This window comes from Alosa pseudoharengus, unplaced genomic scaffold (genome assembly GCF_046254945.1).
Source record: "Alosa pseudoharengus isolate Yale_2024_CS ecotype anadromous, Long Island Sound unplaced genomic scaffold, YU_APseudo_1.1 YU_APseudo_1.1_scf_19, whole genome shotgun sequence".
NCBI lineage: Eukaryota > Metazoa > Chordata > Actinopteri > Clupeiformes > Clupeidae > Alosa > Alosa pseudoharengus.
The window spans coordinates 33,607,853-33,634,080 of NW_027468657.1; the positions used below are offsets into that span (position 1 = coordinate 33,607,853).

A 26,228-nucleotide genomic window follows, 5' to 3' on the forward strand; every position below is an offset into this window, starting at 1 on the left:
ACGCAATGCAGGGCAACACAATGTCACATTCTTGACCAGCGCATGCAGCTTATCTGAAACGTGAGCCGGCATAATTACACTGCAGCACTACATGTTTGCATCTGAAAGACTTCTCATGATCACACGCACACAGAACACACACCAACATGTCAATGCGACACACACACACACACAATGCCTGTGCTGTGTGAGGAGATGCATACACACACAGAGGCTGGAGCTGCTATTTGTGCTGCTGCTGGCAGCTGAGTGCGAGGGAGGGTCTCTCCATTTGCAGTTTCATCATTGCAGCTCATCCCACTAAGCCTCTCAGCTACTTCATCACAGCCCAGCATCTGCTTAGCTCACACACACACACAGGGAGAGTGCATCTACAGAAACACACAGTGCACTTCACAGACAAGGCCAAACACAGACACAAAGGCTGCTCTGTTTGCAAAACAATTTTATTACAGAAAGAATTTCTGATTTGGAACAAACTGGTCTTTTAAAGAGGTACATTCAGATCAGAAGGCTGGCAACTGAACGCTCCAGATGTAAAGGGGAGGTGGGGGGGTCCTTGCCCAGGGTGCAGGGCTGTCCTGGTTTGTGCCCGCTGCTGTACAGCACCACACCCCAGTTATGTCTCAGCACTTCTTTTATCAGGTAGCCTTTTAGTTCCATGGTTTTTTTTTCTTCCTTTTTTTTGGACATTTTCATTTTATTACAAAAGTGGCTGGAAAAGGTTGCATTAAAAATACAATCAAATCATTTTCATTTCTTTGTAGACAGGCAAATATGAGAAGATTTTTTTCTTTTTTTAAGCTCTGAAAATAGCATCTCTGATGTCATTTAAAGGTTTGCTTCACTTGTAGACTTTTAACAATGCAGGCAGGTCCCCCACTCTACCCCGACCCCCCCAGACAACTCCGCCATACTCTGGTAATGGTGTCAGTGCTTGACCAAGCTTACATCAGCATGTACAAGGTATCAGTTTTGGGGTGTTTAGTAAAATAGTGCCCCATATACAGTACTGACAAAGCCTTGCTTGCATGAATCACTAATTCTGAAAATCACAATAGACTTCATTGCTCATAAAGGATAAACACATCTTAAATTTTAGTGCATAAATCTCAATAATTAAACAAATAAACCTGCATCTGACCTTTGCTTTGACCCATGACAGCTAAACTGAACACCCACTGCACTCTTAGATGCAAGCGAGTTTGGCTTTGCCTCAACAACCCCTTTTACAGACGTATAGTCTCACTGTAAAATGCTTTCCTGTCTCTTAGAAGAACTTCAATTTTAAAAAATTACAATATAGCTCTTTAGCAATCTATAGCTCTTTTTAAAATATGTTTTTCCTCTGATAGATGAATCACCTACAAATCTGAGGCTGGATCCTAAGACACAGATCAAAAGTATCCCTGGAAAAAATTGTGATCTAACCACCACACAACCCAGGGCTACAGTTGTCCCCGTCTAGAAAATCTGCCAGCAGAGTGTGTTCTATGGGGAGAGGGGGGACAGGCGACCCTGATGTGGCCTACAGGACATAAAGGGCCCACATGGGACAGGGTCCAAAGCCAGAGAGGTTTCGGTGGGACGTCAGATGCATGGCATCAGGACACAGCCACAGGCTGCTGGCCACGTGCCGTTCTTCACTACTGTCCAGGACGGCGGCACGGCCACACATGGCTTGCTGCTCTGAAACCGGACTAGCAGTAACATTCATAAAGAGCTGTTTTGCTTTTGATATGCTCGAGAAAACATACATTTTTTTCATTCACATAAGCATGCCAGAACTGGAGTAGAGTGGGGGGGGGTTATGGTCATGACGCTCAGTTTGAGCTACTTTTAGGGACACAGAAAAGGCAGATGGCGCAGACTGACATGGCGTTCATTAAAGGGTCTACAAGTCACTGTAGGACTGGCCAAACACAGTCAGGTCCTCTCTCAGGTCGGACACATTGGTCTGTGGGCGGTGCGTTCTCTGAGCACTTCTCAGTGGTCTATACCCGTACCCAGCTCCTGGCGAGCGAAGGGGCTCCACTGATCTCAGATCAGCACGGCTCCTCTGAGACACCGATGCGATGGGACCCTGAGGAGCACAGTTCTCAGCCCATCACTGGTGGAGAGGGACATGGGGGGCCTGATGTGGGGCGCTCGGTTCAGGCAAGAAAACAAAACAACCACCATCTGTATTCACCTTGGATATGACACAGGTGAACCTAACTGGCACAAAATGATAACAGTTGACTAAAAATGGATTTAATGGATCAAAGGATTCATGTCATAAAAATAGAATTTTTTTTTGTGAGTAAAATTACGTTAACAATAAATACAATGTTCAGAGAGAAAAATCACACAAGTCAAATAACAAGTCATTCCGTAAATAGATTTTTTTTTTTTTTAGAAAAAGTGATTGAAATGGCAATGTTGAGATGGAATGTATGAAGCTTTTATCTATGGAGGGAAATAGACTGTGAAACAGAAAAAAAGAAAGCACAAGTCAGAGTTGCAGGTCCAGCCCATTAGACCGGTCAGTGGTGAGGTGGTGATGATGTCCAGGTGGGCAGGCGCAATGTGCTGCCACCTGCCGCACAGTGGCACCACCTCTAGGCATGTGTGGGGCAGCTCAGGAGTTGGCACTTTCTGAGTTCCAGGAGAGCGATACGATCTCCAGCCTCAGCAAAGCCACTGTAACAAAACATGGACATGCACGTCTATGTGAGTGTGTGCATATGTGTGTGTGTGCATGTCATAAACATGTGCCTCTCTTGTGGCGTGCGTGCGTGTGTGTGTGTGTGAGAGTGAGTTAGTGAGAGTGAGTGAGTGAGAGAGAGTGAGAGAGGGGCTGCGTAAGTGGGGGGAGTGACGGTGGCCTGCTGGGGTCACACAATGGCAGGCCTGGTGGACTGTTCCTGATGTCATGGCTCAGGGTGAAACAGGATCTCTTTCAGCACAGCCTCCTGCCCTGTCCTCTCTCAGACACTAGGGGGCGCACAGTCTCTATGTCACACATTCTCTTACTCTCACACACACACACACACTCCCTCCCTCTAATAGGAACTTGCCTCTTGCACTAAATTTCACTTATACCTGAACCTCCCATCCTGAAAAGACATTTTTTTGGCTTTAAGCAACAATATATTTATATAAATAATCACTTTGACTTTGTATAGAACATATTTCATAGAATTTCATCCATAATCCATCTCTAGATAGCCTAAACATAAACACCCAATGAAAGAGAAACAAACAAGCATACACTACAAACATTCTGGGTGACCAGGGGAAAAAAACTCCAAATGTCCACTTCTTTTACTTTTCCCAAGCACACACACATGCCCAACACCAAGCTTGCACGATTCAGACTGGGGGTAACATAAGTAAGAGGGTAACAGGGGACATGGCACCCTAAGCTTGTGCCTCTGCTCTTCTTGTTCCCGAGCGAGTGAGCGAGGAAGCGGTCGATGCACTTTAAGACACAGCATGTTGTTGAAAGGCAGCTTTTGAACCCACAGGGTCGAGGCCCTCGATGCAGCATCTTCACAGAGAGCTCTATGTGTGGCCCTCTCTGGCCAAGGGGTAGGGAAACTCAAACGCAACACACACACACACACACACACACACACACACACAGTGAGAAGGGCTATGGGGGGAGGTGTGGGGGGTGGAGTTGGTGGTCTTGGACCTAGTAACTAGCGGAATTGAAAGGAAAGAGCTGAACACAAAGCCTTTTGAATGAGCTCAGACTGCACTGTGGACTCTGTGGTAGACGAGGTGGAATGTGGTGTTCCTCTACGGGGGCAGGATCTGGGGAGAGGGGGTGGCTCTGGCCTGTACGGGTTCAAGATCTGGGGGAGAGGGGGTGGCTCTGGCCTCTACGGGTTCAAGATCTGGGGGAGAGGGGGTGGCTCTGGCCTCTACGGGGGCAGGATCTGGGGGAGAGGGGGTGGCTCTGGCCTCCCCTTCATGCGGGAGGGGGGTGCGGACGGCTTGGGGTGGAGGGTCCCCACTCGGGCAGCAGTGCTGCGTCTGCGTCCAGCATGGCGGCTCGCTCATCTGGAGATGCGGTCATCTCGCTCATCTGGAGATGCGGTCATCTCGCTCATCTGGAGATGCGGTCATCTCCAGTGCACCGACATTCAGGGGGGAGGGGGGGGGGGGGGGGGATCACGGCGGGTAAGTGTGGTGGAGAAGAGAGAAAAACGAAAACGTCATGCTTCCCCTTGGTGTGAAATACTCAGTAAAAAATCGGTATAAAAAACACTGACAAACAAAGCCACGTGCGGAGAGACCCTGCACACAGTATGCTCTGGAGAGAGACATGCTGAGGAACGAGAGAGAGAGAGGGAGAGAGAGAGAGAGGGGGGGGGGGGGGGAGCAAGGAGGAGAGGAGAGCAGACATGTGTAATGGAGTAGGCCTGTAAAAGCCTGCTGTTTTGTCTTGTCCTTTTTTAATTTTCTTTCTTTCTTTTTTAATTCTTCCTCCTCAGATCGGTTTCCTAGTTTTCTTTTGCCTTTTTGGATCAGGCAGAAAAGGGGGCAGCTGCTGGGGTCTTCACAAACCCCTTTCAGTCCCGCTCCTTTAGGTGCTTGTAGGATAACGGTGTGATCGCAGCAACCTTCTGTGAAAGACACACACACAGACACACACACACGGTGACTCAGTCTAAAACCTGGCAATCTGACAAAATAAATCTCCCACATCGGGCACATGACACATCGGGCATAGAACAGGCAAAAAGATGACATGATACCTGCAAACTGCACCAGATATTTGCATCTTATCTATCCACACCTCCTCTATAATGATAACTTCAGCTAGACCCCACAATAGCTGCAGTGAAAGGCTGCGTTTACACCGTGAGTTAAATGTGACCCAATTCTGATGGTTTGCTCCTACGTGGCACAATTCCGATATGCAGCATGGATGTGTAAACAGGAAAATACACATGGATTTTGATATTTTCAGATTAGTCGCAGGACTCATTTATATTTCATATGTGGAAATAAATCAGGATATGTGCCAATGTGACGGGCAGATCAGATATTCCCTGTTTATCATTTTCAACTTGCACATCGCTGACCCACCATCTTTCACCTTTTTGCATTTTCATTACACAATGTTGCCTTCACGAGCACAACAGGCAGAACGGACAAGTTAAAATGAAAACGGCGATGGAAAAGCTGAAATAAGGCTCTCCACTTAAAATAAAAACCAGTAGCCTAGCCTATTTTGCCAGCTTCTCAAGATACTTCAGAAACAAAAGTAAACAACTAGCCACTGAAATAGCCTGATGTGCGTTTGCCGTGCTGTCTATATGTTTACTTTCATTTCGGTGACAAAAATCCCTCTGGTGCGCATGCAAGTTGTCTCAAGTGTTACGCAAATGAGTGAGCCACGTAAACACAGATATCTGCTATGGGCCAAGCTGAAATGGAGATGTAAACAGGCAGTCCAGAAAATCAGAACTGTGCATCAAGCCTTCCGGTGTAAACGCAGCCAAAATCAATCAGTATCAAGAACGGTGGAAACTACACACCAATAAAATTGTCCATGGGACTGTTGATACTCAATCTTTAAAGCAAAACATCTTTAAACAAGTGTAACACAGACATATGGAAGACATTGATTGACAAAATATATATAGAAATCATCATCATCACGATAGACAGAGAAAGACCCAAAGACCTTGTGGATTAGGTTGGAGGTGATTAGTTTGATCACAGTAAGCCATGGGGTTGCTCCCCTTTCAGTTTCAAATATGACCTCTGCAAACCCAAAGCCCCGGATGGAAACACCAGGGCCTGTACGGCGAGAGCCCGATGGAGCTGGAGAACTGACTCCAGAACAGCTTGAATTCTTCAGCTTTGGGTCATGCAGAGTTTAGGGTCAAGCTGTAAGCCAGATCTGGAGTCAGCTCTCCAGCCACATCATTCTTCAGAATGTCAGTGCAGAGTCAGTGCAGGATCCTGCTCTTGGGGGCCGAGTACTTTTGAAGCCTTTTCTCCTTGATTGGTCAAGTCATCTGATTGAGACCAATACTAGTCATCATCTCACAGCGGTCAGATGTGTTGAAGCAGGAGAGGCGGGCCCAAATAGGCCTCTAGCGCCCGCCCCAGCAGCAGGATCCCACTGCTCTCAGAAGACAAGGCCACAGACGCTGCCCCCGAAACCCAGGAGAAGGGGAGAGGAGTCCCCTCTGCTTTACCTGTCCGCGTGGAAGAGGGAGTCCTCTGACAGCTAGAGGAGGAGAGAGAAGCTTGGGGTTAAGACCTGCTGTGCTGATGAATGATTGCTGACCCCCTACCCCAGTCCACCCTCATACACCCACAGTGACCTTTCCCTCCCCTGACCAGAGGACCCAGCGCCCCACTACCACACACACACGCTGGCAGGCATTCCGGGAGCAGCAGCAGCCCGCAGGCACAAGCACCATGGCACAGGCATGCACTGTCGGAGGCCAGACGGAAACTGCGTGGAGGTGGAGGGAAACAAATCACCGTGGGCCCACAGACGCATGACGAGAGACACACAGTGTCCTGTGGCAGGACCAGACGGAAGGGCTGTGCCACCACCGCCGAGGCTGCGCATGCACCACCGACCAGGAACACAAACATGGAGTCCTGAGGGTGCTGCCACAACCACAAAAGGGATGGACACAGACATGACTACCACAACAAAGGAAGGGGAGGAGTGGTGGGGTTAGAAGAATTGGCCCGCTGCTACAATTAGAAACACTGACACCAACACCCACTGTTATTTACAAGACAAACAAATACATACATATACACACCCAAACACACACAACAACAAACCAAACAAACACACACACCCACACATACAGGACCTGATGAGGAAGATTCCCTACACACCAGCTTGGCTTGAGCGGAATTGCGTTTCATTCAAATCAGATTAGGGGAGAATTAAGGTGAGGTGCATGCAGGGACCACAGAGGGCTCCCCAGAGGGACCTCATCCTGCAGTGTGGGGAGGAGAGAAGCTCACTCTGGAGTCGGGTTCAAATGGAGGAGTCGGATGACCACTCTGGCAGGATTGAGGTCGGCCTATTTACTCATTGGAGGTTTACTGGGCTCTAGAGAAGCGGATTGGCTGCTGTGGGCTGGAGGTCTCTCTAGGGTGTCAGGGGAAGAGACAGAGAGAGAGAGAGAGAGAGACAGAGGGGAGCTCCAGAGAGGGCTGGGGGCTGGTACCTGGTCATAAGACAGTATTGGACTCGTCTGAAAAGGTTCTCATGAGCAGGGGTCTGGCTGAGGCCCGGGGAGACGGGGAGGCCGACGGCCTCGGCTTCTTCTGAAAGGGCGATGGGAGAGACACTTAGGAGGAGAGACGTCTCTTACACATACACACACACACACACACACACACACACACACTAAACACATGCACACACACACACACACACTCACAGTAAAGGGACAAAAACATTCCGACTGGACATAACATCTCACAGGTTCTTTATTTCCATTAAACTCCTCCGACTGAGAAAAGTACTGTTTTGGGAGATGAACAATTCTCTTCCCCATCGCTGGGAACAAGACACACATACATAAGACACTCGGACAGATAAGCGCCCTCGGTGAGCCTGGGCCGTCTCGGACATCAACCAACTACACAGACATTAGGGTGGTTCACAATATAATGGTATGACCAAAAGTTTTCCAAATTTTGCCAGATCGCATTTTGCCTTGTTCCTATTGACATTTTGAACATCTGTACCAAAAATTGAGCCAATAGGACGCCAGTAAAGGGTGGCACACTTTTTCACAATTGCTCAACCTAAGAATGCATAACTTTCGCAGGAACCAGAAACATGAACAAAATAAAAGATAAGTATGGTCAATAATAATCTCTCCCTGTACTTATACTAAATGAGTAAGAACATTAGAACAGTTAAAACACTATTCGGTGTATGATGACTTTGTTCTTTTTGATACTTTATCTCTGTGTCCTTGCACAACACGGAGCAAAAATTGCTTTTGGTCTTCGTTTCGCACAGATTGTTGACAGCGTTTAATAAGGGCAATGCCTCTGTCTGCACAGTCATTGATGACCTTCAAGGAATGAACTTTTTGACGCAGATTCTCATCTGTGAGAATGGACCTCACATCATCAGGGTTACTTCTGCCATCCATTTGGCCTTAAGTAAGAACCTCAAAGAAGTGGATTGAGCAGCAAGGGACGAGGCCAGAGATGGTAGCTGCACTGCTCTTGTGGAAGAAAGACTTGGCATCAAGTTTTTGAGCATCTTCCCAGGGCGTCTTTCAAGATTTCTCAGCATTGTCTCTTTTTCTTCAACATCAACACAACAACAACAACAACAACAGGTTACATTTATTTAGCGCTTTTCTCAACACTCAAAGCGCTTCACAGGGAAGGGGGGACCTCACTAACCACCACCAATGGTGGTGAGCTGAGCATCAAAAAATGCCAGGGCGACGAGTTCTTCTGACGGGTACCACAAATGTCATCCAATGCTCTTCAATGCAGAATCTGCAATGGTTTTATCCGGATACCAATACATCATGTATTGTTTGTGTGTCAATATTGTGAAAAAGTGTGCCACCCCTAAATGTGCAGCAATTGACTCCATTTTTGGTACAGATGCTTACAATGCCAATTGGAACAAGACAAAACGCGATCTGGCAAAATTCGGTGAAAATTAATTTTGCGAACCACCCTAACAGACATCCATGCCGAGAGCCCACTGGTGGAGCAGCGGGTGGACGGTGCGTTGCTGGACGGTGCCAGGCCATGCAGGGGGAGGTTTGCGTGCGGAGTTACGGTCACCTGGGCTGGCTGGCATGCAAAGACAGCACACACTGGGGGAGCAGGCAACGTAGTGGAGTGGAGCACCTGCTCTCATTAGAAACAGCTCTGCCTGACGCCCTCATGCGCTCTCACTCACACACACTCACTCACGCACGCAGATACACACACACACACACACACACTATTCATAGCAACACCTGCCTAAACGATACAGCCACTGGCTCCACTGACTGTTTGATACAGTTACATCATACAACCAACTCATTTTGCAAACACACACACACACACACACACACACACACAATAAACCTGCTCCATGTCAGGCTGGCAGCAGATCCCAGTGCACTCAGTGTGCAACACATCAGGCCTTCAAATGCCCTGCGTCAGAGTGAGTGCCCATGGGAATGCCACGCCTGAACTGGAGGAGTGACCACTTAACAGAGAGGGGACGTGGAGAGGACGGGGCAGCAGGCAGGCCAGTAGAGCCAGAGGCAGCGAGGGAGGAGAGGAGGAGGAGGAGGGAGAGGAAGAGGAGGGAGAGGAGGAGGAGGAGGAAGAAGAAGAGGAGGGAGAGGAAGAGGAGGAGGAGGAAGAGGAGGAAGGGGAGGAAGAGGAAGGAGGAGTAGGGGGAGGAAGAGGAGGGAGAGGAAGAGGAGGAGGAGGAGGAAGAGGAGGGAGAGGAAGAGGAGGATGAAGAGGAGGAAGAGGAAGGAGTTAAGGAGCAGGCAGAGAGACCTCAGTCACTCCAGGAGAAGCTGTGAGTGCTGGCGGTCTGCGACAGCATGAAGATGGTGGACGTCCCAGAGGTAGGAAGGCGTCGCTTGATCTGCAGGCATCACAGCAGAAGGACAGAGAGAGGGAGAGAGGGAGAGAGAGATGGAGGGCAATAAACAGAAAGCAGAAATAAGAAAGGGCAGAAGAGGAGAGATCAGGAAGGAAAACAAGCTTAAGAGACGAGAGAAAAGCTGTGAACATTAGAAGTCTGTTAAAAAGGAACACCAGATGAGACACTGAGAGACAAATGAGCAAAGAACCAGAGAAGAGAACACAGAGTCTGCTGAGGGAGCGTCCTCCTCCTCCTCCTCCTCCTGACGGACGCTCTACAGAAGTGACAACTGACCAGCGCTGACCTACATGGGGGACAGACTGCTGCTGACCCAGTTTGACGTGCTCTGCTGGACTCCCTGAGGCGCCGAGCGCTTTGAAGTTTGCGCTCCCTTCTGAGGCAGAGTCCTCGGTGGCTTTCACGTTTTCAGATTCCACTAGAGCGAAGCCGACTCCAAAGAGTCCAAAGCATTTAACTCCCCCCTGTCCCATGAACACCGCAACTCAACTGCTCCTCTCTGAGTGGCACAGATCAGGGCAGATAAGGGCAGATAGGGGCAGATCAGGGCATGGAGATGAGACAGCAGGAGGGACCAGCATTCCTGTGCACCTCGTCTCTCACTAGGGATTTGTCGCTGACTAAAGAATCCCACCCAGCTTGGTCTTTAGCAGTGTTTACCTTTCTCCCGTCACAGACACTGGCTTCCATCTAAGCCTGTGAGCGCAGCTCATTAATAACCGACACACACAACTCATTCTGCTGACAGGTGGCGGGATAATGGGGGCCCAGCGTGGCCTGTCTGGACAGGAGAATGTGGAGGAGCCTGGCCAGGTGCTACGCTCTGCTGTGCCCCCGCTGCTCTGCTGGAGTGGCTACCTCACTCGGTCAGATCTGCTAAGGCCACTGGCTACGGACAGTTCGCTTGCCAAGGACTTTTCCCTACAAGACAGGGGGTGGAGGGCTGGAATAAACAGAGGCAAAGGGCAACCAGATACGCTTCATCAGAGCTGGACATCAATAAGAGAGGGAGAGAGAGAGAGAGAGAGAGAGAGAGAGAGAGAGAAAGAGAGAGAGAGGGAGAGAAAAGGGGAGGGAGAGAGAGAAAGATACAGAGGGAAAGAGAAAGAAAAACAGAGAACCTGGCCATGGAGGAATGAAGTGTGTAATTAGGTGAATTGACTTCCTGTTTGAGTGAACCCCCCCCTCCCCTCTCCCCCCCCCCCTCTTCCCCCCGGTCAGTTGGATCTGCTAATGGAGATGAAGGTCCACTGCAGCGCCACTTTGATGCTGAGAGCCCCCCCAACACAAGGCATTTAGAGAGGATGGAGGAGAGGAGAGGAGAGGGGCGATGGGGGCCAAGATGAAGACAGGAGTCGGAAGAGAGAGGGAATAAGGGACAGGGTGGAGGGAGGCTGTGGGGTGGAACACACAGATAACACAAGCATGTCCAGCTTCAATCAGCAAAACACAGGAGATAATGTAAACCTATGTATGTTGATCATTGCACATTTTATGTGTGTGTGTGTGTGTGCGCATGTATGCTTTGCGTGTGTGTGCGTGTGTGTGTGTGTGTGTGTGTGTGTGTGTGTGCACATGTATGCTTTGCGTGTGTGTGCGTGTGTGCGTGTGTGCGTGTGTGTGTGTGTGTGTGTGTGTGTGTGTGTGTGTGTGTGTGTGTGTGTGTGTGTGTTACCTGTCGCGCGTGGCTCTTGGGCTTGCGGAAGATCAGCAGCAGGATGTCGGGCAGCAGGCTGAGCAGAATGAGGAGGATGATGACCAGCCAGGCTGACACAGAACTCAGCATGTTAGCAAACACAAAATAGAGCCGCTGCTGCTTCAGAAACGGCCTAGAGGTGAGATGGAGAGAGAGAGAGAGAGAGAGAGAGAGAGAGAGAGAGAGAGAGAGAGAGAGAGAGAGAGAGAGAGAGAGAGAGAGAGAGAGAGAGAGAGAGAGAGTTGTAGAATATTAATCTCGGGGAGGAATCAAATCAAACACCATGTACATGTATGTCATTACACATCATTAATGTTATGTCTGCATTTAGTGGGACAAACAACAGCAATGCTAATGTTATCTCAGTACATCCGTACGTCTAAATACAAGCTACATATAATCAACAGGGGCCTCATGTACAAAGCTTGCGTACGCACAAAAATGCTACGTACGCCACTTCTCACGCTCACGTCCGGATGTACGAAGACTGACTTGAACGTGAGAATGTGCGGTCCTCCACGCAAACTTCATGTCTGGCGTACGCACATTTCCAATGTGTATTTCTATTAGCACTCGTCAGTTGGCGACACTTAGAGGCAATGCAGCGCAACAACATTAGATGATCGCGAATCTAGGCCTTTATTTGCACAGTATATTGTGAAACGTGGGTTATTAAAAATGATAACACTTCGAAAGTAGGTCCATGTTTCTATATAAATGGACATGCAACATGCTCAAATTCTACTAAGTTATGCAACAACCTATCTATATGTCTATATATAATGACAACTATAGACTTATTAGAGCAGGGGTTCCCAAAGTGGGGGGACGGCGAGGGGTGGGTCGCGAAATGATTTCCATAAATCAAATAAATTTGGAAAAAATAAAATTCTGAAAAATTATGACTGGATAAGATCACCATTCACTGTAACCACCGCAAGTCATCTGTAATGTGACCGCACTTTCAAGACAGATTTTAATTCCAAGACGCTTGCTGAGTTCTGGATTTCAGTCGAGAGGGAATATCCACAGCTATCCAAGGCCGCGATGGACATACTGACGCCGTTCTTTGCACTGACATATATTAAAAGCAAATACAGATCGCGTCTAAATGTGGAGGATGATCTCCGTGTGGCCGTCTCCACAATTAAACCAAGAATGGACTTGCTGTGTTCCGCGCATAGCGCATTAGATGAGATTAACGCTGAAACGTAGTTGCCAAAATGTAAATTTGCACAGCAACAATGTACATATGTTTACAACAGTTTGTGGATATTACCCTGACTGAGATATTCTTCTGTTAAAGCAACACCAAAGAATTTTTTCCAAAATCATCAACTCGTAACAGGGTGAACGGCACTTCTGCATTCTCTTCGCGACCCTATCGGCTATAACCGCACTATGCAAGTTTGCCAGATCGGGTAGCGGATCTGTAGTTCGATGGAATGAGACATAAGAAACTACAAATTTGACTTGCTTCTGATGTCGCAATACATTATACTTTCATAAAATCATGCAATGTACTCTACCTTGTCTGTAGACATCGGTATTTCCAAAGCCAGTGCTGGATAAACAAGCGTGCGTGCGACAGGAAAAGTGCTTTGGTGTTGCTTTAAAATGGAAATTAAAGTAATGTTTCAAAGTTAAGTTTGCACATGACAGCAATAACGTGCACTCATGGATATTATTTTTTGACTAAGGTATTCTGCTTTTATCATATAGTAAAGTTCTATATGTAAAATCATAACAGGCTGCTCTGTTCTTTTGTGTTGTCGTTAAGCCCGTGTTTGGATAAGCCTAGTGCGTATGGCCGGTGCGCACATTTTATTTTATTTTTTGAGTCACATCCAGGGATAGTGGGGGTCGCCAGTCTCTGGCACGGTTATTTTGGGGGTCGCGGGTTGAAAAGTTTGGGAACCCCTGTATTAGAGGATACAAATTAAAAGGGAATGTGAAACCTATAGCCTACATATAGATAAAATAGATAGGCTGACTAATAAGCACGGATATAAGCTATTTCTCTTAGTGTGATTGACTGCATAGGATACTTTGACTTTCCTCGAGTAGCCTAAGCATTCGCATTATTGTTGTCACGCAAATACAGGGATATGATCCAGAAATCGTAATGTTGTGGCGATGTGGCCTGGATCAACTTCGTTTATTCCACCTCGAGTGCGCCATATGTGGTAGCCTACTTGGACACGATTTAATGTTTTTTTAATTAATGCAGTGTTGTAATGGTTCAAATGCATCAAACCCAGTTATGCGAACCCTGTCACCTACTTGCAGACTGACCAATAATTCTGCCACGATCTCTGACCCTATAACTAGCCACTGCTACGCTCTGCCACTACTGTTTTTTTTTTTTGGGTTATTAATTACAGATGATAAAGACGTAAGATTCTTGCCATTTCGTCGGATAAACACTTCTACCTCGCATTCTCTGGACATAAACTTTTTTGTATTAATTTGATGATTTCAATTATTAAACTTTGGAGCAGGTTCGAGTATGAATGGATCCACAAATGAGTTTTCATTGTTATTAATATTGCGGGATAGGCCATTTTGTCTTCGCAGAGGTCTGCGTTCTCGAATGGCCTTCTAGTTAGCATATTAAAATGAGTGTGATTGAGGGAGGAGAGAGGGTGGAGTGTAATGCTCGTGCATGTACGCTTAATTTCACGTTAATTGGGATGTACAAAGAAAAGCTGCGTGGAATGCTGCGTACGCACAGTTTCATACATCAGGATTTTTTTGTGCATACGCTACTTTTCAGGTTTGCACGTACGCAATGTTTTAGTATGAAATCCACGCAAGTCTTTGTACATGAGGCCCCAGGTGTTGTAAGCGTGTCAGTAACAGATCAGAGGTGCTGTGAGTGGAGCTCACCATATGATGCCCCCCCAGAAAAAGCTGAAGAACACGTAGAAGGCCAGAGAGCCCCAGATGACAAAGTGGTTGATCCAGGTCCAGTGCCGCGTGTCCAGAGCCAGCTAGGGTGGGAGAGAGGAGGAGAGGAGGAGAGGAGGAGAGAAGAGGAGGAGAGAAGAGGAGAAAGAAGGGGAGGAGGAAAAGAGGAGGAGAGGAAGAGAGGAAGAGAGGAGGAGAGAGAGGGGAGGGGAGGAGACCTTTATCATTTGTGTCTCTGTGGTGTTGTTGAACACAAAATGGCACAATAAGCATCGCAGTAAAATAAAACTAAATGGAGCTGAAGCCCCGCGCAGATCAAATGGGCGCAAGTCTGTGTGAGGATCTCATAAATCCCACGCAGAGTGGCCACAGACAATGGCCAGTCATAACTCAGGGCCATTCCACTCACCTTGAGTGTGACTGTGAACACAAGGACCGTAAACACAATAGTCCCGTAGGACCAGTTCCCAAACACCTGCGACAAACAGACAAGTTAGACCGCATAGATTAGTAGTAGACAACAACCCTAATTCATCCAGCATGTCCTTTCATATCAATCAAATGTCATGTCCCTTCATTCAAAACAGGCTAAACAACTAGGAGTGCAGCTGCACGTGGATTTCCATTTCCATCTGGTGCTGCCATCCATAACAATATTGGCATCTGCTTGGAATCAAGCCAAGGAGTTCTGTATGCTTTTCCAACCAGCGTCGGCATGCCATGGCAAACAGTGCAGGGCTGACCTGGCCGTTGTCCTGCAGGGCTGGGTTGCTGAAGAGGAATCGGACCCCAAAGAAGAACATCAGGCCTTGGAAGACCCCTAGTATGGTCCAGGATAAGAAGGGCCACCAGCGTAGCATAGCGTTCTTAGCAATCTCCCTGAAGAGAGGGATGAGAAGAGACAAAGAGAAGCATAAGGGCAGCTATAAAAAAGAGCGAGAGACTGAATGAGGGAACCAAAAGGTAAAGCAACAAAGTATCATAGCAAAAACAAAATGGGTGAGACATGCTATTCTTTTCACACGTATACTACACTTCAACCATTGGGGCTACCTAGAAATGTCAAGAAAATATGCACAAAATGAGTTTGAATAGTAATACAGCAAAAAATAATTGACTATAGATTATAAATAATTATTTTAACTCTAATAAAAAATGTGTCCTTCGAACTTGATTACACCAAAGAATTCTCTATTAATTTAAAAACAAGGAAATGACCAAAAACCTCTGAACAGTAGTATGCATGCATTCATAAGTGCAATGCTGAGGTTCACCTGTAGAGGGCAGCGTTGTCCATGAGGACCTCAATGCAGATGTGCTGCTCCAAGAGGCTGAAGGCCAGGATGGGCATGGAGGTGAAGCAGATGTTGTACATCGTCAGATAGGCTGCGTCGTATAGGGGCTGGGGAGGCGTGGGAAGGGCCAGGGGGCAACCAGGGGTTAATACCACAGAGAGGAACACGGGCACACACACACGGGCACACACACACGGGCACACACACACACACACACACACACACACACACACACACACACACACACACGTCTGTGGGACACCAGCACTGCAACAGGAGAGGTAGATGGATCTGCGATGTGAGCAGTCACCTCTCTGTTGCTGTGGCTACATGCAGTCACCACGCTTTGTAACTGATATATACACACACACACACACATACTGAGGTAGTGTGGTTGTGGGCTGTGTATTAATAGGGCATAATGGATTTATAGGGCTATATAAGCCATACTACTAGCTGCTACGCTATGCATCTAACTCTGTATTTACAAGTGATCATGAGTGTGTAACATAACCTTCGCAGTTGCACATTCATAAAGCTCACTCTATTGACCCTGCACTGAATCTGAGGACTTGGAGAGCATACGAAGGCTGGACGTTTCCTCAATGCCATAATGCTGACCTCCCAGAAAAAACTTTGGGAGCGGAACTGAACTTGTAAGATTGTGTGTGGGACTAAACTTTCCTAGAAGCAAGGAAGATCTAACAAGCAAAAAGGTGGGCATGTTATATATATCGTCTCATGACTCACTCCAGGAGAAGAGAGAGGGAGGATTGACTGAGGGAGAAGAGAGGAGGAAGAGGCAGCGATAAAACAGAGAGAAGCCCCCGGCATTTTTGGGGGAGGCTCCTTCTCTCATTGCCTGCCTGCTCAGAGGCCTGGGAGCAATACTCACCTGCTGGGAGTAACCGCAGAAGAACTGGTACAAGAATTGAGGTAAAATGAAGCAAAGGTTCTGTGGGAGAGAGAGAGAGAGAGAGAGAGAGAGAGAGAGAGAGAGAGAGAGAGAGAGAGAGAGAGAGACATACACAGAGTTAGTAGGGAGGGAGAGAGGTTGCCAGGTTGCCAGGCACGGGAGGTGTTCTTTACAGCTGTGCACCACTCCAGTGTGGAGGGCCCCTGAGCGGCGCATGCTTAATACATCACCGGCACGGGGTGAGGCGCATGCTTAATACATCACCGGCACGGGGTGAGGCGCATGCTTAATACATCACCGGCATGGGGTGAGGCGCCTCCAGCCTCCAGCCCGGGACCCGGCAGGCTTCTGGAGGGACGCTGAGCGACTTTACAATCTTTATCTCCGGCAGTAAAAACAGCCATAAACCCTAAAGAACCTCAGCTCAGTCGGCTTTAGGAATCTAAGATTCCACAACTTCTCCACTTTTGATTTTCACTTTAAAAGGTACACTATCCAGTTTAGGTATTTTTGGCACCTGTAGAGCTCCCTCTCGAGTCGCGATATATTTAGATTTTACTCTGCTGTTGTAAATAGCAATCTTCTTGTGACTTATCCCCCCTGTACACAATGAAAATGCTTTTGTTCTCATCAATTGTTCCTGTCGCGCCGCCGTTCCTGAGGTTGCATGGCTGGTTTTCTCGGTACCGACTCGCTACGTCTATGCTGTGCTATGCTAGGTGAAGGATTGGCCTAGTACAAGTTTGTTTACTATCAAATTGGCTTCGTAAAGATGGAAACTTGCTTACTCTACCTTTAAGTGTACACAAAATACTTACTACAGCTATGAGACAGATGCTGATATACATCTGGATTTATATGAGTGTTTTACACAGAGAACTTTGCACTTGAATCAAAACATAATTAGAGAGTCAACGTAGTTAATGTAATGTAAACGACTGAATACAGCACCAAAGGACATCAACAAAGGACAACATGTGCACCTGGAATGTACACTGACTGTTATGCATCCTGAATTAAATGCCTGTGATTGTATGTGCATGCATGCTGTTATGATCTCCAAACTAAATCCCTGTGTAATTTCTGCTCAGCTGGACACACTTGGGCAGTGCTGCATCTCTCACCTTGTAGAAGAAGTACTGGACCAGGTGGGCGATGCGGACATAGTAAAGGTGCCCGTGGGCCAGCAGAAGCTTCTTTAAGTGCTTGACCTTAGGGATGGCATAGTCACTGTTCCGCACCGCCTGACGACCCTCCTTCCCCTTTATACCTAAGACACACACACACACACACACACACACACACACACACACACACACAGACACACACAGACACACACAGACACACACACACACAGACAAAAGCAAAGTCAAGTACATACCAACACACACATAGCAGACCATGTTTATCTGACAATGCTATTGCTTTAACGGTATTCATATTTACCAATGCCCACGTGTGCCTCCAGGATCATGCTGACATCATTGGCCCCATCACCAATGGATAGGGTGATGGGGGAGCCTTTGGAGTTCTTCACCATTTTGACAATCTACAAAGCAGAGGAGAAGGGTCAGAGGGAAGAGTAGAGAGTAGAGAGGAACACACACTAGCAGGGTCTACAGCTGTGCTGTTACATGCCCTCTTCACATACCCAGCTAGCTTTTGGTAGTTGATCTGTATAGCTCAGGAGAGAGATTTGAAAATGCTAGTCAGTTGTCTGATGAAGTGGAGGATTTGTGGTTCAGTTGAAACCAAGCCACAGTCTGGCAGACCAACAAAGATTTCAGCTTCAACTGCCAGGAAAATTGGTTGGAACGCAAAGAAAAATCCTCAGGCTTCACTGCAAGAAAGTGGTGTTTCAAGAGCCCACAATAAGGAGGCACTTAAACAAAAATGGGCTGCACAGACGGGTTGCCAGAAAAAAACCATTACTGCACCAATGCCACAAAACAGCAGGCACACAATTTGCCAAACAGCACTTAGACAAGCCTCACAACTTCTGGAACAAAGTCATTAGGAATGATCAGACCAACACCGAACTTTATGGTCACAACCATAAATGTTATGTTTGAAGAGGAATAAACGAGGCCTATGATGAAAAGTGAGCCATCTCTACTGTAAAGAGTTCATGCATGACAACCCAAGAATTGACAGGACTTGAAGACTTTTTATCAAGAAGAGAAGGTACCTCTGAGAAACTATCACAAAGGATTGCTAGCCATCATTGATGCTAGACAGAGTATGAAGAACTAAGAGTATGTAAACTTTTGAATGGGATTATTTCATTAATTTCTTGGTTTGTTTAATAACTGCAAAACATTTAAAAATTCCATTATAATAAAAGTAATGTGTTTTGCCAGATCACGGTTATCTTAAGAAGATGGTACACATTTGACTAATTTTGCCAGGGTATGTAAACGTATGAGCACAACTATATATCACAACTATCCTTTCTCACAGCACAATTACTGACCACACACACACACACACACACAGACACACACACACACACACCTGTGCCTTTTGCAGGGGAGCCATGCGGCAGCAGAGCACAGCACAGCAGTTCTGGCAGATCTGCAGGAAGAGGTTCTTGTAGCGGCTGGCGTTTGCATCAGTGGGGTTCAGCACCAGGGACAGCGTCGCTCCATCAATGATAAAGCCGTACTCCTGGTTTGCAGTGGCCCAGCCCCTAGCACAAAACACAAACAAACCAAAACCACCTTCAGTAAGGACGGTTCTGTCTATATTTAACAGTAGGACAGCCCACTGACTAATACAGTATGTTCTCAAAAAGACACGTGTCCATAGAGACCTCTATGGGTCAGGCAGACTGGACGTCTTAAATACCATGGTAGAGATATTCCTTATTATTTTTTCTGTAGAAAGCCTCTGTCCTTTATCAATAAGATCAGAGAAGGTCAAAGTTCATTAAAGGACCTTAATCAAAGCTCAAGATGCAAGGGGGAGGAAGCAGACAGAGGAGGTTTGTGGATTTTTCAGAACTGATTAGGGCTTGGCTGAATATGAACTACTTCATTAAAGTCCTTCTGGCAGTGAGAGGGAGGAAATGAATAGTGAAAACACAGGCCAAGAGTGCAGGGCTGGAGCAGAGGACTGGGAGGTCATGAGGGGTACTGGGAATGTGGAGGTCATGTGGGGTACTGGGAGTGTGGAGGTCATGAGGGGTACTGGGAGTGTGGAGGTCATGTGGGGTACTGGGAGTGTGGAGGTCATGAGGGGTACTGGGAGTGTGGAAGTCATGAGGGGTACTGGGAGTGTGGAGGTCATGAGGGGTACTGGGAGTGTGGAGGTCATGAGGGGTACTGGGAGTGTGGAGGTCATGTGGGGTACTGGGAGTGTGGAGGTCATGAGGGGTACTGGGTACTGGGAGTGTGGAGGTCATGAGGGGTACTGGGAGTGTGGAGGTCATGTGGGGTACTGGGAGTGTGGAGGTCATGTGGGGTACTGGGAGTGTGGAGGTCATGAGGGGTACTGGCGGCGCTCACCTGGTGACGCCAGGCTTGACGGGCGGTGCGTCCTGCACGGCTTTCTTGTGGTAGTCGAGCAGCAGCTCGTGTAGCCGCTCCTCGCGCCGACACCTTCCGTCCTCCAGGGTGCGCACCGTCAGCTCCAGCAGCTCCGTGCCGCGCTGGAACAGGCGGCAGGCGTAGCACGTGGACTTGGCCGTCTCCATCTTGTCGCCGGTCAGCACCCACACCTTCATGCCTGCCCCCTGCAGCGCCTCCATGGTCTCCGCCGCCTCCTCCTGCAGTCTGGACTCCAGAGAGAGGAGAAAGAGTGAACACACAGCACATACACAGCACACTTAAGTACAATGTCTAGTCTAGGACATGGATTACACACCATGGTATCTAGGACTGGTTTACCGTAAATGGAATAAGCCTAATGTTTGTGTATCATATGCGAGTGAAAGCCTGCAATGACTCACAATGCTGCTCTGATGATACTGGTGTTTGCTGCAGTGTGCTTGTCTGTATGGAGATTGATGTATGAGTGCATGACTGTTTTCTTCAGTAGTTTCTCTGACGGCAGTAGTGTTTCTGCCTGTCTTGTGTGTGTGTGTGTGTGTGTGTGTGTGTGTGTGTGTGTGTGTGTGTGTGTGTGTGTGTGTGTGTGTGTGTCCCTGACCTGTCCTCTACAGCGGTAGCTCCGATGAGGCTCATGTCCGTCTCCACCAGGTTGTAGACGGCCGTGAGCTTCTCGTCGCGCTCCTGCAGCGCCAGACGAGCCTCCAGTAGCTGCGCCTCCGTCTCTGCAAACTCCTCTGCACTCAGCTGCTTGTAGGCCACACACAAGGTCCGGTATCCGTCCTGAACAAATGGGTATAAACACGCAGACACACAAATCAAACATGCTATATATACTGTAGCTGCAAGCGGCAATAATGGGCCCAAGCACATACAGTTCTGTTAGCCGTGACATTTCATCCATCAATGCACTCACATGTGATGTGTGTGTCAAATTGACTGTTGTTTAGCAGTTTCATTGAATAACAATAATAATAATAATAATAATAATAATAATAATAATAATAATAAAAGAATGTCATATGTCAATATTATTATGACCGCCGCGCAGAGTGCGGCGGTTCTGAAAAGCGGCGGTCATATAGGTTTAGTCAGATTTTTTCTTTTTTTTCCTTTTTCTTTTTCGCATGTCCAAATTTCCGTCAAGGATTCCCGGGACACTGAAAGACCGGGGTACACGAAACTTGGTGGGCATGTAAACCCACATGGATAGCATGGAACCATCGTTTTTCGTTTTGATCTGTATCCCCCCCCCGCTGGACTGGACCCCCCGAAAGGAGGGTAGGGCAGACACAGTTTTCTGTGAATATCTCGAGAACCGTAGGGTTTAGGAGGACCATTTTTTTTTGTATGTTGATCTCAAGGGGCTATGTCAACCCATTCCATAACCACTCATTTCATGTATAGCGCCACCTAGTTAAACACAAAAAATAAAAAATGAGGTGTTGTAATCGCATGTATCTGTGACCTAACATAGTCAAAACTGCACGAAATTGGAAGTGTAGGATCATTATGACACCCTCTGAATGCATGCCAAGTTTCGTGGAATTCCGCTCATGGGGGGCCACACAATAAATTTATTTATGTTACTATACACCAACTGGCCTGTAGGTGGCCGGAGACAGTTTTCTATGAATATCTCGAGAACTGTAGGGCCTAGGAGGTCCACCTTTTTTTGTATGTTGGTCTTAAGGGGACATGTCAACCCATCCCATTACCACTTATTTCATGTATAGCGCCACCTAGTTAAAAATTAAAAAGCAAAACATTAGGTGTTTTCATCACAATATCTCTGGCTGACATGGTCAAAACTGCACGAAATTGAAAGTGTAGGATCGTTATGACACTCTCCGAATGCATGCCAAGTTTTGTGAACTTTCGTTCATGGGGGGCCTTACAATAAAATAATTTATGTGTACATTTAGTGACCGTACACCAACAAGGATTCCCAGGACACTGAAAGACCGGGGTACACGAAACTTGGTGGGCATGTAACCCCACATGGATAGCATGGAACCATCATTTTTCGTTTTGATCTGTAGCCCCCCCCGCTGTACTGGACCCCCCGAAAGGAGGGTAGGGCAGACACAGTTTTCTGTGAATGTCTTGAGAACCGTAGGGCCTAGGATGAATTTTTCCGTATGTTTGCCTCCAGGGGTCATGTTAACCCATTCCATGTGCACACATGTGCATAAACAGATACACACGCACACACATACATTCATGTACACACATACATATTTTGTACCGCTCTGCGGTACATCTAGTTATTAAATCAAATTGTATTATTATAAATTATAAAATGTGTTATTATTTCTGTAGTAGTAAACCTTGTAGAAACATTAAGGCTTCACACTTTAAGTGGAGGCTTCAGCTTGCATATCCGGTGCTTGGGCCCTAATACTACATTGCACAATTCTAAAGATAGCATCCATTTCATACAGTTACACCATTAACTCAGATCATTATACTCTCAGTCACATCAATAAATAAAACATTGCACTTACATTTGCGTTACGTCACACAGAGCCATGCATACATTATTAACACTAACCACACATAATCTCACCATTATCTAACACACACAAACACTAATAAAGAGAAAGAGAATGTGAAAGCTTGTTACCGTGGCATTGCGCTCCACGTGTGTGCGGATGCATTCCACCTCCTCCTGCTTCACCCGGGGAAAGATGGAGGAGTCAGCCCCCTTACAGAAGAGCAGCGTCTCCCCTGGGCACAGATCAGAGGTCGGAGGTCAATCTTAGGTCAGAGTGCTCACTTGCTAACCAGCCACAAGTGCTTCATGACCACACATGTCCAGTTTAAAATGCAAAAGAGCCAGTAACCTGAGGGCTAAAAGACTATTTACCAACTCAACTGTGTGACATCAATAATCAATAACCTGGTCTATAAAGCCTGGCTTGTATTGACCCACACTGAACAGAAAAGGCAATGGTTGCCAAACAGATCTGAGTTTGCATTTCTAAGACTCCACTCAGCTTCTCACCTTTTTTGTTTCGCACGATGACACTCATACGTCTCCGCACGGGGTCAAAGTTCAGCACATGCAGTAACTCGTACCTACAGAACAACAAGACAAGATCATGATTGTGTGACCCTATCTCAAAGTATGAGGCTATGGATACAATAATGGCCATCAGAGAGAAGAGTCCAGCAACCAGGCAAACTCACGATTCAATGTCGTTCTGTCTGTTCTTGATCTTCATTGTCCTGCTCTCCAGACCGAGGAAAGTGAAACCATACCTGAGCAAGCAGATCACATCATGGTCAAAACTAGAATACCTACAACCTGTTTCAGACCCATTGCTTTTGCACATGTTTAATATAACTATGGAATGGTTAGACGGGAAGCTGCAAAAAAATACTTTAAATAAAAAGAAAAAATAATAAAAAAATTACTAGAAGGTAAATATGGACCCAATATATGGAGTAAACGTTTCTTATGGGATGGCCACTATTGAAGTTTGAGTCACGTGCACATACACACGTGTGCAGTGCGCACTGGTTTATTTGCATGTGCCATGCCCAAAGCAGCACTCGGAAATCTATTATTTACAAGACACACAAGCTCATTTATGGGGATAGTGCAAGTTTGGGTCTGGAAAAAGAAAGAGTTGTGCATGCTCCAGGAGCTGTGCCAAGGGTAGAGTACACACGCAGACACAGAGAGAAGATAGAGACGTCAGCTTATTTTGCGCCATACTTAATGTTTATGGATTTCTTTACAGTTCTTTTTCACACTATCAGAAAGCATATCCGTTCTCCGTGGATTTGATTTGTAAAATCAATGAAAATGTACAGGGCATGGAATGAAATGATGGAGCCGAAGAGGCCTAACCTAATTGCCATAGCACTATTATTGGACAGTATATTCCCAGAGTGGAGGAATGAGCTAGCCAGCTCCACAAGCCTCAGTGAAAATACTACAACAGCAGTCCTCAGCTGCCATTTGAATTGCTGTTTGAATAGGCAGTATTTCTTAAAATAAAAAACTCTGTTCTACACTTCCTTATCTGGAACTTAAGTCCAATAAATCTGAAACACTTTTACCATAGAACTGTTGTTTCAATGATGTTTTCCCTTTATCAGTTATTTGCACACTTTGTACCTCTTTCACTTTGGATATCACCAAATGATAAAGCTAATATGTAACATAATAATATATTGTTATGGAATACAACGAGATATGGACCGCTCTATAAGAATAAAATGGCGGGCAAAACAGTACTGACAACTGTTTGAAAGAGAATGTGTTTCCTCTAGGTTTTGGGCATGCGGGATCTTTAAGTATGTCCTGCATTTTTTATTTGGTAATGTCATGTAAAAAAAAAAAAATGTAGAGTTGTCTCTAAGCAGACAGGAGATAAAGTAACTCCCCAGGATGAAATGGACAAATACTCAAAGTTTTATCCAACCCAAAGCATCTAAAACTGATTAATAGGGCCAATTCAAATTTGGTACAAAACGTAATATTTTGCTCTTCACAAGTAAACCCTCAGCGTGTGTAGTTTGGGGCTTACTTCATGGCTCCCTTAACCAGGGCCACCTCGTCGGGAGAGGAGGCGATGAAGCCCCTCTGCTCCTGGGGCTGAGTGAGCGGATGGTCCAGCCCGTCCACCTCGGTCTGCTCGTCCGGCCCTGGCTCCTTCACCTGCACCGTGTGGCACAGGCACAGTGCCCGCAGGAACAGCTCTTCCTTCTCCTGCACACACACATTGATATTTCAGATAAGTAAAATGTGAGGGTCCTAAGATCACAGTAGGTTGCTGCAAATATGTCACCTGTACTTGTTCTTGCTAAAGCATGGAACGCACATACAGTGCTGATACTTCAATATACACAGCATACATTTAAACACACACACACGTCTGAGCTCAGAGGTGTCATAACTCAGGCGGAGTGCTCCCGTGGGAGACCGCTGCGATGGCAAACACACAGGCCACAGGCGTGGTGAAAGAGTGTGTGCTGCCAACATGACACCACGGCCTGCTCCGAGACACACACACACACACACACACACACACACACACACCCCCCCCCCCCCCCCTCCAGACACCAGACGCTGCCTGGCCATAAAGCTTGGGCTGGCTAACTTCACCGGTGCGCCTCATAAAGCAGCACCAACAAGCTCCATCACACCGCCAGCATCTGGCCCTTAGAGAATACACACGCACGCACGCACGCACGCACGCACGCACGCACGCACGCACGCACGCACGCACGCACGCACGCACGCACGCACGCGCACACAAACTTGTGTATGAGTAATACTCCACAGGGATACGTTACAGTACATCATTCCCACATTTTTTGCTTTTTTTTCTAGGCCTTGACATTGGTAAAACATACGGATTAATCACAAATAATTTACATATCACAACCTCACAAATAATTTACGGGCACAAGATACAAGGGCAGAGGACACGCACACCACCCTCCTCAGGAATAGAGGGAAAAAGATGTGTGTGAGCGACTGTGCGTGTGTGTGGCTCTCACCCGTCCAGCTTTCTGCTGCAGCTTGCTGACAGGCCCGTCGGTGACACAGAAGCCGTCTAGCTCAGAGCAGGAATCGTGGTTCTTGTACTGGAAGCCATCGATGCAGCAGGAGATGAACTCCATGTTGTTCTGGGTCAGTGTGCCCGTCTTGTCTGTGAACACGTACTCCACCTGCGGGGACACAACAGGCCACAGAGACGCATGTCAGGGTCTAAGGCCATAAGCACACACACACGCACGCACGCACACGCACACACTAATCTCAGACTCTGACAATAAGGATGGGCCATTAGTCTCTGACTGAAGGACTCTGCTGGCATAAATCAGGTTAACGAAGCATGGCCTTTAATTTGAGGTAATCATCTTGTGAACCATCTGCAAATGATCTATGCTCTCTCTAGGCGCTGGACCAGGCAAGCACACACACACATACACAAACACGCACGCACGTGCACACACACACAGTCACACACACACCACATGCGCGCGCGCGCACATACACACACACCACATGAACGCGCACACAGATATACACACACAGATATACATACAGACAGACATCTGGGCCCCTTCATGAGCACTGGGCAGCCTCCTCACATGTCCTATCCAGCTCCTCTCTGTCCACCCAACAGGCCACAGACCGGCCAAAGACAACTACAAATAACTATAAAGTGCCACTTCAAGGTGCCTTAACATGTACGTTGACAACCTTACTCTA

At 47.1% G+C, this 26,228-nt stretch overlaps 1 protein-coding gene across 4 annotated transcripts in view; it reads right to left on the bottom strand.

Annotated features, from left to right (window-relative positions):
• Positions 1 to 430: 430 nt before the first annotated feature.
• Positions 431 to 26,228, bottom strand: part of atp11c (ATPase phospholipid transporting 11C (ATP11C blood group)) — a 64,113-nt gene continuing 38,315 nt past the window's right edge. The window contains exons 13-31 of one of the 4 annotated variants that reach the window (XM_076292500.1): positions 25,511 to 25,681; positions 24,535 to 24,716; positions 23,186 to 23,257; positions 23,001 to 23,074; positions 22,620 to 22,723; positions 20,595 to 20,776; positions 19,952 to 20,218; positions 18,960 to 19,134; positions 17,892 to 17,994; positions 17,570 to 17,715; positions 16,425 to 16,484; positions 15,509 to 15,636; positions 14,978 to 15,113; positions 14,644 to 14,709; positions 14,214 to 14,317; positions 11,304 to 11,457; positions 7,206 to 7,305; positions 6,204 to 6,235; positions 431 to 4,616 (exon numbers count right to left, since the gene is read on the bottom strand). In XM_076292500.1, the coding sequence (XP_076148615.1) occupies positions 7,210 to 7,305; positions 11,304 to 11,457; positions 14,214 to 14,317; positions 14,644 to 14,709; positions 14,978 to 15,113; positions 15,509 to 15,636; positions 16,425 to 16,484; positions 17,570 to 17,715; positions 17,892 to 17,994; positions 18,960 to 19,134; positions 19,952 to 20,218; positions 20,595 to 20,776; positions 22,620 to 22,723; positions 23,001 to 23,074; positions 23,186 to 23,257; positions 24,535 to 24,716; positions 25,511 to 25,681 (2,220 nt within the window). In that variant the 3' untranslated portion in view covers positions 431 to 4,616; positions 6,204 to 6,235; positions 7,206 to 7,209. The remainder of the gene's footprint in view (positions 4,617 to 6,203; positions 6,236 to 7,205; positions 7,306 to 11,303; positions 11,458 to 14,213; positions 14,318 to 14,643; positions 14,710 to 14,977; positions 15,114 to 15,508; positions 15,637 to 16,424; positions 16,485 to 17,569; positions 17,716 to 17,891; positions 17,995 to 18,959; positions 19,135 to 19,951; positions 20,219 to 20,594; positions 20,777 to 22,619; positions 22,724 to 23,000; positions 23,075 to 23,185; positions 23,258 to 24,534; positions 24,717 to 25,510; positions 25,682 to 26,228) is intronic. The other 3 variants (XM_076292502.1, XM_076292501.1, XM_076292503.1) reach the window with 3 other exon arrangements.